Genomic DNA, 12628 nt, shown 5'->3' on the forward strand with positions numbered 1-12628 from the left:
ACACCGACAGCAGAGGCCTCGCTCGCATATGAAAGACAGGGTCCTCTCTCGCTGTCTCTGGGGTAGAGGGGGTTTTGAAGAGACAAGCTTTTCTCCATGGCTGTCTTCTGCCCTCCCCCCCCCCATGGAGCAAGCGGGGCCAGGGAGCAAGCTTGCCTCGTCAAAACCACGCGACTCCCTTTGGAAATTAATTTCAAGCTGCTCTGACCCCCCCTCCCCCCCCTCTCCCCCAGAGACACCGAGAAGACAGCTGTCTTTTTTATGTGACCGAGGTCAGAGGAAACCATGCAGGGAACCGAGCTGCTCGCCAAAGGAATTAGGGGTTCAGTTCAGTGTCTTGCTCAATAAGGACACTTGAAGAACAGTTTGGTCAACACTATGAACTGGTTGGAAGTCTGTCATTTCTGCCAGTATAGCCCAAACCTTAATGTCTAATTTAGATGGCTTTTGGCCAGAACGGCGGATGATGTGTGTAGTATTGGCCAAACTCTGGAAAACAAGACGTCATAAAAGGGCTCGTACAAAGTATTTTTGCGAAGACTTTTGTAGACGTCTCTAAATGTCAGTTAGAAGTCTAAACGTCTAAGTCTAAACGTCAGTTAGACGTTTTATCTCTGAATGTAAATCATTTGTAATAAAGGAAGAAATATATAATAATAATAATAATACAGACAACCTCAGTAAATGATGCACATTTCTCTGCCTTTCTCTGCAGAAAAAGCCTCTGTCGTCCATCATCAAAGAAGTGTGTGAGGGGTAAGTGTGCATTTCCCTTAGCATGGTGTGTATGTGTGTGCGCGCACGGGTGTGCGTGTGCCAGAGCCATCTAATAGAAGAGTTACGATATAGAGGGGGCAGAAACCCAGCGCTGTTCATGCAGCCTGAACTGAGTTGGAAATACATTACAGTTGGAAATACCAGTGTGTGTGTGTACTGTACTGTACTGTACTGTACTGTACTGTACTGTACTGTACTGTACTGTACTGTACTGTACTGTACTGTACTGTACTGTACTGTACTGTACTGTACTGTACTGTACTGTACTGTACTGTACTGTACTGTACTGGCACACCTGCAATCACCATATATACAGTTAATATGTGCGTGTGTGTTTGTGTGTGTGTGTTAGGTTGCGCACAGGTGGTGAAAAACAACCATGCTGTTTCCGTGCTCACACATACCCAGACAAACAGCCAGCCAGGCAGGCAGTCAGCCAGCCCACACACATAGTCACTTAAGGAAGTGGTTTGCACCACTTAAAAAATGGCAATTTAAAATGGCACAGATACTGTATGCTTTCCCTGTTTTGATGGGTTAAGATAATGCTCCAAGGACTTTATGTAAAGGACTCTCTCTCTCTCTCTCCTTCTCTCTCTCTCTGCCTCTCTCTCTCGTGATTTAAACTATAATGAGCTATCTGTTAGTTTTGCTTTACTAAAGATATACGCAGTGCAGCCAGCATAACATTATTTTGTTAACGTACACATAATCTTTTTATTAAAAGAATGTCTTTTTTTTCATCAGCTGGTCTCTGGGGAACCACGAAAACTACGCTCTGCAGAACGCTGACTCCACAAATTTCTACATCACAGAAAAGGTTTGCCTCTCTTTCTCTCTCTCTCTCTCTCTCTCTCTCTCTCTCTCTCTCTCTCTCTCCCCCCCCCCCCCCTATAGACGTTATGCTAGAACATCCCGTGTGCCTCCGGGCGTTTGCTCAGAGCGGTTTTATTTATTTTATATATTTTTCTCCTTCTCAACTTCTCTCTGCAGAACCGCAATGACATCAAGAACGGGTCCATCCTACGCCTGACCGAGTCTCCTGTAAGTTCCTCAATGTTGTTGTTGTTGTTTTTTGAAATCCCGTAAGAGGGCACTTTTGGACAAAAATAGCAGATCTACAAGCTCACAACGCGTCGCGCTGCGACACGTTGTGAGCTTGTAGATCAGCTATTTTAGAGCCGCAACCCAGCACTCTTTAGCTAGTGGAGATGCAGGTGTATATACAGCATGGGTTTCTAAACAAATTTGTTCAACGCAAAATCCTGCGTTCAAGTTCAGGAAAAAAGCAATTCTTCCTTCCGCCATGGCACGGAAAGGAGTGGCATTTGCATTTTTTCCGCCGCCGACCACTCCGCTGTCCGCCCGCTGTCCGCCACATCGCCGTGGCCCCCCCACACGGGCGCGCGCCCCCCCTGCTTCATCTTTGCAGGGAGCCCCCAGATTGTTAAACCCGCTACTGTGCAGAGCAGTTGTATTATTCCAGAGTACGAAGAACAACATATTTTCAGATGGGGGTCGGCGGCCAATTACATAATATCTGTGTGGGTCGTTGACATGAAAATGTTTGAGAACGACTGACTTTGGTTTTTCGAGTGGTGCAACCACTCCTATAGACGACTATGTGTGTGGCTGTGTCCCTGGGTCTGGGTCTGTGTCCGAGCACGGAAATGGCGTTATAGTGTTTGTTCATCACCCAAGTGTCACTGTTGCACAGCCTAACACACAGACACAGACAGGCCAGGGAGGAGGGCCAGTACAGTACAGTACAGTACAGTACAGTACAGTACAGTACAGTACAGTACAGTACAGTACAGTACAGTACAGTACAGTGCAGTGCAGTGCAGTGCAGTGCAGTGCAGTGCAGTGCAGTGCAGTGCAGTGCAGTACAGTACAGTACAGCACAAGTACAGCACCACTCACTTCAGACGGGTCTGATTATTCAGAAAACTGTCAGAATTTAGAAGGCATTTGTGACCAGATCTGACTGAGAGCCTGCCATTTTTAAATTCAACATGAGTTAATAGCACAGGCAGGCTCTTCACATACTATGTCTGAAATAAGTGTCAGAGCTGAAATCGAGAGCTGTAAATATGAAATAAATGCTTAAACATGTAGCTAGGTGTAATGTTAGAGACCACAGAACCTTTCAAGCCTGTTTTCTCAACTCAAAACAATACTCTATAAGACATTACTCTATAAGACATTACTCTATACGACATTACTCTATAAGCCATATCTCCAAAACTGGTGAGTCAAACTGAACAACCAATATGTCAATTTGAAGCCAAACGAAAAATTAAAAAAAACTGTCAAATTCAGTCCCATTTGTAGACTGGTCCTCAGGTCTAAATGGTGTTCATTCATTCATTGTCCTCTCCTCCATGCAGTCCCAGACGTCGTCCTCAGGTCTAAATGGTGTTAATTAATTAATTGTCCTCTCCTCCATGCAGTCCCAGACGTCGGCGAAGCTCCACGAGAGGATCCAGTCCTCCAGCATGGACGCTAAGCTGGAGGGGCTGAAGGACCTGGCCAAGGCCTCCAGGGACATCACCTTCGCCCAGGAGTTCATCAACCTGGACGGCATCATCCTGCTCACCAACCAGGTGGAGAGCGGGACAGAGTGAGTGGCACGCACTGTACTGCACGCACTGTACGCACGCACGCACGCACACACGCACGCACTGTACCGCACGCACTGTACGCAAGCATGCACGCACGCACGCACACACGCACGCACTGTACCGCACGCACTGTACGCAAGCACACAGTATGTATCATGCTTATCGTACCATCTGTCTGTGTGGACGCTCTATTGTTTGTTCCAAGTTGCCGTTCCAAACGTCCTTTTTTTCCACATTTTGTGTGCGTGTTTGTGTGCGTGCATGTGTTGTCTGTTTGATAGACTTCCATTGGACTCTGTGTGTGTGTGTGTGCGTGCGTGCGTGCGTACGTGCGAGCAAGCATGTTGTCTCTTTGATAGACTTTGATTGGTATGTGTTTGTGTGTGTGTGTGTGTGTGTGGTGTGTGTGTGTGTGTGTGTGTGCGCGTGTGTGTGTGTCTGTGTGCGTTGTTGTACCACACTTTGGTTTAGCGTCTGTCTCCTCAGAGACTTGGCAAAGCAAAATCGTCGCTGTCGGGTCAAGAAATCTCGTATCTCCATATTTCTTATTTTTTGTTGAGTGTTGAGAAAAAAATAGTGAAAATAGCAGATCTACGAGCTCACAACGCGACTGCGTAGTGAGCTTGTCGATCGGCTATTTTCACAGACAGAAAGGAGTGGGTTTTTTTAATCAAAGTTTCTTTCTTCATTTTTCAAGTCACATACAGTATGAGTCAAAAATAGCATTAGAAATAGTATGTGTTTTAACAGTGTTTTAACAGCTTAGAGGGGCAGGGGATGAAATCCCATAAGAGGGCACTTTTAGACAAACATAACAGATCTACAACCCCCGCACGTATCACGCTGTGACACGTGGGCTTGTAAATCAGCTATTTTCGTGTATATACAGCATGGATTTCTAAACAAATTGGTTCAACGCAAAATGCTGTGTTCAAGTTCAGGAGACTTCGGGAAAAAAGCTATTCTCCTGAACGCTGCCTTGCCTTCCGCCATGGCATGGAAAGGAGTGGCGCCGACCACCCGCTGTCCGCCACATCGCCGTGGCCCCCCACACGGAAGGGCGCCCCCCTGCTTCAGCTTTGCAGGGAGCCCCCAAATTGTTAAACCCGCCACTGTGCAGAGCAGCAGCAGCCGACCAAAACCTTCTGGTTTCAGTTGTCTGGGTCCAGACAGTAAACAGTCTGGTGTGTGTTTAGACAGAGATCGACATGGAGCGTGTGTGTGTGTGTGTGTGTGTGTGTGTGTGTGTGTGTGTGTGTGTGTGTGTGTGTGTGTGTGTGTGTGTGTGTGTGTGTGTGTGTGTTATGGATCATAAGAGGTGTCTGTGGTCAGGGTGAATCATAGGGATTTAGTGTGTGTGTGTGCGTGCGTGTGCGCATGCTGGATCATAACAGGTGTGTGTGGTGAACCATATAGGGATTTAGTGTGTGTGCGTGTGTGTGCGCGTGCTGGATCATAACAGGTGTGTGTGGTGAACCATATAGGGATTTAGTGTGTGTGCGTGTGTGTGCGCGTGCTGGATCATAACAGGTGTGTGTGGTGAACCATATAGGGATTTAGTGTGTGTGCGTGTGTGTGTGCGCGTGCTGGATCATAACAGGTGTGTGTGGTAAACCATAGGGAGTTTTCTGTGCAGGTGTGTTAGAGTGAACAACAACAAAGGCGTGCATATTCATAAGTATGGCTGAAACTGTAATATATTGTTTTCCAAACAATTCCTGTATTATATCCATTCTTTTTTTTGCAATTACCGGTAATATAATAATCACAATGTGAACATGTCACTTTGTGAACTTGTAGATGTGCCATTTCTTCACTAGCACACCATTCCATCATATCAGACATGTTTGACATCTGAAACATTTTCTAAATATGAATTTAAGCACATGCTACTTCTGTCTGATTTTACTTCAGTCATGCTAGTGTTAAAAATACGCTTTTCTACTATAATGACAGCCAAGACAAGGATTATATAATCAAAAAGGGATTATGCTGCGTCTCTCACTCTGTGTGTGTGTCTGTACAATGGTCTTTATTGACCACGCTAATGCTACGGCACACACACTGCTGCCTGCGAGACACTCTGCAACAGAACTGAAAGCTGCTGAGAAGATTCCAACAGACGTGCAGAGAATGAGAGGCAGGGACTCAAATTCAAATAAATGCAATAACAGCGGATCTACAATCTCACAACGCATCGTGCTGCGAATCGTTGAGAGCTTGTAGATCAGCTATTTATTTATTTATTTTGGGGGGGGGACGTGAGCCCCACACTCTGTAGCTATATTGAAGATTCTTTCAGCGCAAAATGCTGCGTTAGAGTTCAGGAGAGTTCTGGAAAAGGCAATTCACCTTTAGCAAAGCTCCGCCCTCTACCACTTTACAGCCAGGCTCATTCATTCCAATGTAAATATCATGGTTTTTTCACATTAAATACTGGTTCATTTTTGGAACCCAGACCTTCAAAAATCTCTTCCAAATACGCCAACAAGGCCTGCCATATGCACTGGAAAAATATGTGTGCGACATTTCTTTTTTTTTTTACAACAATGTTTTTTTCTTTATAGGAAAACTATTGGTGGAGAGGTTTTGTCTAATCCATGTTATGCTTAGCTGTGATTGGACCATAGCAGTTTGGGGAGGGGCTTAGCTATAGGTCAATTCTCATGAATGCTGCCTTCGGATATGACAAGGAAAGGAAAGGAAAGGAAAGGAAAGGAAAGGAAAGGAAAGGAAAGGAAAGGTTGTGCATTTGCATTTCTTTCACCGTGTAGTAAATACTTCTTTAAAGACGGTTAAAAGGGCAGGGGGATGAAGCCCCCTTTGATGTCTGTGTGTGTGTGTGTGTGTGTGTGTGTGTGTGTGTGTGTGTGTGTGTGTGTGTGTGTGTGTGTGTGTGTGTGTGTGTGTGTGTGTGTGTGTGTGTGTGTGTGTGTGTGTGTGTGTGTGTGTGTGTGTGTGTGTGTGTGTGTGTGTGTGTGTGTGTGGAGATCATCTCCTCAGCTGGAAGGTCAGAGTGAGTTCAACCATATTCATGCTGAGACACAATTTCTGAGAGAGAGAGACGTATAGTAATTATCTCTCTCTCTCTCTCTCTCTCACTCTCTCTCTCTCTCTCTCTCTCTCTCTCTCTCAATGTTTTCAATTCAAATAGCTTTATTGGCATGCAATTGTAATTACAATATTGCCAAAGCATAAAATGCAGCAAAAAGAAATAACAGAAAAAAGAAAAAAAAAACTGAAAACAATATCAAACATATACATAGAAGATTAACTTTCACAGTACAATATGCAAATATTCAGTCAATGATGGAATATGTGTCCGTGGTGTGCGTGTGTGTGTGTCAACATAGTGTCAACATAACGTCACATTGAGTGTTGTTTGCTAGGCCTGTTTGTCCCGTTTTTTGTGACACGCAGTCACATGCTGTGCAGCAGGTCCCTCTCAGAACAGAATGACCTGTTTGTCATTCTCTTTAAACTTTGGGAACAACAACACAAATTTATTACAAATATTTGGTTCTTAAATTATCATATTTATTACATTTTAATAGAAAGTGTGTCTCAGTCTCCACCTCCTAGATCTCTCTCTCTCTCTCTCTCTCTCTCTCTCTCTCTCTCTCTGTCTCTCTGTCTCTCTCTCTCTCTCTCTCTCTCTCTCTCTCTCTCTCTCTCTCTCTCTCTCTCTCTCTCTCTCTCTCCCCCTCTCTCTCTCTCTCTCCCCCCCTCCATGAGGACCAGAATGTCCCCTCAAGTATAGCAGAGTTTATTTAACTATAGTCTAGACATTGTGAGGACAGTTTTCCCGGAGCTTAAGCCTGATTATAATGGCCCTTTATTTAGGCCAGTGGTTCCCAAACCTTTTCATGTCAAGGACCCCCAAGTTGACACTAATTATAGCCCCGTGGACCCCCATTTAATAGCACTTCTATCTCTGGGACCCCCGATTTATAATTGTAAAGTCAATGTTAATTTAACTCTGAGAGTGTACAAATGGACCCATTAGAGTCCATATTTGGTTCCATTTGTACACTCTCTGAGTTACAGACCCATAAGGGTCCATTTGGTTGCAAATTATAATTTAGCTGGGGACCCCCTGGAAATCCCTCAAGGACCCCTGGGGGTCCCCGGACCCCACTTTGGGAAACACTGCTTTAGGCCGTATAGTCACTTGGCTTTGTGACTTAGTAGGCAACTTTTGTTTTTGCCTAAGCTAGGGAGTAGTAAGTCAGTAAGTAAATTGGCTCAGGCTTAATCCTATTTAATTCTATTTAATCCTCTTATGTTACATAACTGACAGACAGTGTTATTTTGTAATTTAAAGGGCATAGCCTAAATTGTTTTGGTGAAATTATTAACTAATTGTAAAATGACTTATACTGAATATCCTGTCCACTATAGTCCCTTCTTAACATTTTAGTCTAGTTTTTATTTGTTGACGAAATTGTCAGTATATATTTAGTCTTAGTGTTAGTCATCATAGCTTAGTTTTCATTTTGTTTCCATTTAGTTTTCGTCAGTGGAAAAAGGTAGTTGACGAACACTTCTCGTCTTCGTTTGATGATGATGATGATGATGATGATGAGGATGAGGATGAGGGGCTTAAGGCCGATAAGTCACAGTCAAATCGGTCTGAAACTTGAGATATTGATGAACCAAGAGGTGCAAGCATAATCAAAGTCATATATAAAATCAGCACTACTTTTGTTGACAGAGGGGACAGAGGAAATTCTGAAAAAAATAAGAAAAGGCCGCACACTCAGTCATAGCCACAATGATTTCAGCATCTTATTTTTCTATCTTTACTGCCCCAAGGCCATTAGCACAATCACCGATACAGGTGTGCGCCCTTCTCCCTGTTTGTCTACCAAAAGAGGGAATTCTGCCTTGTGACAGACAGACAGACAGACAGGGAACTGCCCATAGATCCGAAGTCCTGTTAGTCCGAACATGCATCAAGGTTGGCGAACATGCACTGCTCCCTCATTATGTCCGAAAACATTCAGCATTCAAATTCAAAAGTAGCAGATCTACAAGGTTGAATCGCGTCGCTCTGCGCCTCGTTTTCGAGCTTGTGGATCAAAGTAGGGCGTTAATTTAGGCAAAAGGGCTAGAATTATGGAAATAAGGCTTTGTTCCCGACAGCGACGACATTACGTTTTCTTGGAAATGAGCCCTGCTAAACACTGATTCAGAGTGCAGTGTGTGGGTGTTTGTCTCTTTCACAGAAGGAGCTTAAAAACACACACTTCACAGATACCCATTCCGTATGTACAGTGGTGGGACGTGACAAAACTATTTCGTTGCTATACCTCTTATCTCCATATTATATATTTTTTGTTCAAATGTAACTAATGAATGATCACACTACAGCAGGGGTTATGTGTCTGTGTGTGTGTACGGTTGTAATGCACGTAACTCGAGAACCGTTTGCCCCACCGACTTCATATTCGACACACCCGTTCCACACACACCCCCACAGGGAGTGCAGTGCCTGGACTCGAGTCGGTCGGACCCACGGTTCTGCAGAACCACCACAAAAGGCTCTGCTCAGGCTCGGCCAGTGGGCCTAATCAGCCTAAATCCCCTCACCTGTGCAATTTCCAGCCTCTGCCTCAGTCAATTGATTGCCACGGCAACCCCCACACCTGACAATTGATTAGCCTATACTTAACCACAGTCACAGTCAGTCAATTTTCCCTCTTCACACACATGCAGATACAGAGATCTCCATGTGGGACACACACAGACAGACAGTTAAAACGGGTGCTGTGACATGTTGACAACGGGTATTATTAGGTTCCCAAGTTGCATCATTCTCAGGTAGGCCGGTGGCCGACGGGCACGTACAGGTCTAGTGTAACTAATGAATGATCACACTAACAGCAGTAATATTATTATTATTATTATTATTATTATTATTATTATTACTACAAACAGCAGGGGTGCCCACACTTTTTTTTTTTACTCGTCTCGAGAAACTGACCAGCTCAACAACATCAAGAATATTATCCCATTGCTGAAAATAGTTTTAAACAGTTACCCTGAGGTGTTAGATATATAAGACAAACACACTTAGAAGGGCAAAATGGATTCACGTGGCAGATGCCAAAAATAGTTTTTAATTATATTTTAATTATATTATATATTTTAGGAGCATGTCATGTGGTCGTCTGTGTAGATCACGATCTACCTTTTGGACACCGCTGCACTACAGCGTCTCACAAAAGCATCAAAATGAGCAGATCTACAAGCACCGCTGCACTACATCGTCTCACAAAAGCATCAAAATGAGCAGATCTACAAGCACCGCTGCACTACATAGTCTCACAAAAGCATCAAAATGAGCAGATCTACAAGCACCGCTGCACTACAGCGTCTCACAAAAGCATCAAAATGAGCAGATCTACAAGCACCGCTGCACTACAGCGTCTCACAAAAGCATCAATATGAGCAGATCTACAAGCACCGCTGCACTACAGCGTCTCACAAAAGCATAAAAATGAGCAGATCTACAAGCACCGCTGCACTACAGCGTCTCACAAAAGCATTAAAATGAGCAGATCTACAAGCACCGCTGCACTACAGCGTCACACAAAAGCATCAAAATGAGCAGATCTACAAGCACCGCTGCACTACAGCGTCACACAAAAGCATCAAAATTAGCAGATTTACGAGCTCAAAACGCGGCACAAAGCGACACATTTTGATCTTGCAGATGCAAAGTAAAGGTACTTGCACATTTTCATGTTTTCTGAATTATAGCCGACATACAAGCTCACAACATGAACATGTTGTGAGCTTGTTTTTGAATGGCACAAGTATGAAATGGTTAATGGTTAAGTATTCATAATCTAAATATGCTCAGTAACTATACTAACTAAAGTTGTCAAATGACTGTAGTTCAGTACAAAAAAAGCACAATATTTGCCTCTGAGATGTAGTGGAGTTTTTAATAGTCACTTTCACACCAGTTTTTTTTTTTTTTTCAGAATATTTTGATTTACCGGTAGTCTTATCAATGGGCAAGTGGGGCTCAGCCCTCCCTATCTTATGGAGTAAAGATGATAAATTATTATTAAAATGTTTTAGAATAGATACTTTTATATTATGGTATAATCTAAAGCAGCAACAGCATCAAATAGTTACAAGAAAAACACAAAATAGGTCCAAAATGGGCTGATTTTTTTTTTACAGCCCAAAATGCTTCCATTGGCTTTCATTGCGTTGAATGATTGACAGCTGCCAATAAACACGCCTGCTTGGTTTACTTGCCATTGGGGCTAAAATCTCTCAGCCCCAGTGGCAATAGAGGGCTGTGCTCAGCCCTAAGGCCCGCCTCAGACCAATCACAGCACCTGCTCGTGTGTGGTTGTTTATGTGAAAGAAAGGCGGGTGGAAAATGGAAAGGTAGCCTACTATGTTTACCCAGGGTGAAAGAATGGCGAGAGGAAGTATTTTAAATGAAAATAAGTGTATTATTTACTTTATAGTCCGTTTTGTCCCGTGTCCGTGGAGGGGAAAATTAAGCTAAGAGACTGGGAGCATAATATACCGGTAGTCCATTTTGGATATACCAAAAGGAAAGGAGACAAACATACGTTTTGTGAGTTTGAAATGCTTGCTTGGGCGGCAAACAGCTGACCGCACACCGGACCCACAGAAAGGTATTATTGTGGTCTGCTTCATTCATCTCACAAAGTTAATTAAGCAACATAATCGCTGGTTTAATGACATTAAAAGTGGAGAGAGAGAGAGAGGCTGTGTTTGTGTGCGTGTGTTGTTTCAGTGCCGCGTGCATGTGCCTTGCAAGTTGCTTGCGTCTTTATTCCATTTTGGTCGGCGCCGTTTTTCCGCCAGTTGCGCGCGCGCGTGTGTGAGTGAGTGTGTGTTTGATTCGTCTCGGCGCTTGTGTGTGTGTGTGTGTGTGTGTGTGTGTGTGTGTGTGTGTGTGTGTGTGTGTGTGTGTGCGCGCGCGTGCATGCATACTGTCATTATTAATGACAGTATAAGAGCAGCTATCTACAGTAGGCTACATACAAATACAAACAATGTTCAGTGGAGTGTTTGTTGTGGGCATGCACTTCTGTTGTTGTGGAGCACTTGCTGTAACAAAGTATAGGCCTGTAGCAGTGTCATTGCTTTACTTTGATATCTGGAATATGATGCTATTGCTGCAGGTTGAACTAGTAGCATATAGTGTATAATGGATGTCTTATAGCCCCCCCCTCCCCCCCCGCCACTTACACAACATTATGTCGTAGTCCTATTTACCTTAGTCTTTTAGTCTTAATCTAGTCAACACAATTTTAACACTGTTTTCACACCACGGTCCACTGCTCAAGTGGGGCTCTGTCATTGGAAGTAGAATGCTCCCCCCTGCTGGCCAACATGTGGCGTTGCTTGTTTGGAATGATTGAAATCACAGCGACATCTATTTTCCTCAGAGTCCCCTGCGAGTTTCTCTTCCATATGCTGGGGGGATTGCGCCAGCACCACCTAATCCACTTTATTGCGCTGCTGTTGTTGAGCACAATACCAGAATCCTCACCTAATCCACTTTATTGGGCCCAAAAAAGATAGGCATATTTCTGCTTGCAGGTGACTTTTTTTGTAGCATATATATTTTGTTTCATATAGGCTACACCACATGTATGTTCTCAATTTAACGCTGACAAAAAAAGTCGCTCAAAGTATATAGCTGAGCTACTTTTCCTATGTAGCTGTAACTTTTCAAGCTACATTTCTCCAGGGGCAGACATTTAGCTTGATCAAGCTACTGCCATGGTGAGATACTTAATTGTAGCTGTACAAGCTACGCTTTCGAAGTACAGTAGCTGACCCAACCAGGGGCTCCATTTTTGTCACCGCTAAAACACTAAAAAACATTTTCTTTACTATTTTGCAAAACATTTTTGAATAGTTAAAATGGCCCAGTCTACAAGCTCACAACGTGTCAATGTAGATGGGCTAGTTGAACTATTCAAAAATGTTTTTCAAAATAGTAAAAGAAAAAAGGCAAATAATTTTAGGGATAAGGGGTTTAGCGGTGACGGAAATGTAGCCCCAGGTCTACCAATCAGGCGAGACACAGCTGTGGACCGGACATCTTTGTTCTTTGATGGATATTAATTAACACTTGAGCCAACAGCTTTGTTAAATTAAAACAAAACAAAACGAAAAACAAAGAAAAATCCATCTCCACATTTACACTCACTTTTTTTTTT

General features: G+C 43.6%; 1 protein-coding gene across 1 annotated transcript in view; it reads left to right on the forward strand.

Annotated features, from left to right (window-relative positions):
• The window catches only part of elmo1 (engulfment and cell motility 1 (ced-12 homolog, C. elegans)), a gene marked incomplete at its 3' end in the record, with an annotated part of 190733 nt that overhangs the window by 85572 nt on the left and 92533 nt on the right, over positions 1–12628 (forward strand). Inside the window, exons 4-7 of the mRNA XM_083766926.1 lie at positions 716–756; positions 1525–1597; positions 1771–1821; positions 3231–3400. Coding sequence (XP_083623052.1) covers positions 716–756; positions 1525–1597; positions 1771–1821; positions 3231–3400 — 335 coding nt within the window. The remainder of the gene's footprint in view (positions 1–715; positions 757–1524; positions 1598–1770; positions 1822–3230; positions 3401–12628) is intronic.

The sequence above is a fragment of the Protomyctophum parallelum genome (assembly GCF_964188405.1).
Source record: "Protomyctophum parallelum genome assembly, chromosome: 1".
NCBI lineage: Eukaryota > Metazoa > Chordata > Actinopteri > Myctophiformes > Myctophidae > Protomyctophum > Protomyctophum parallelum.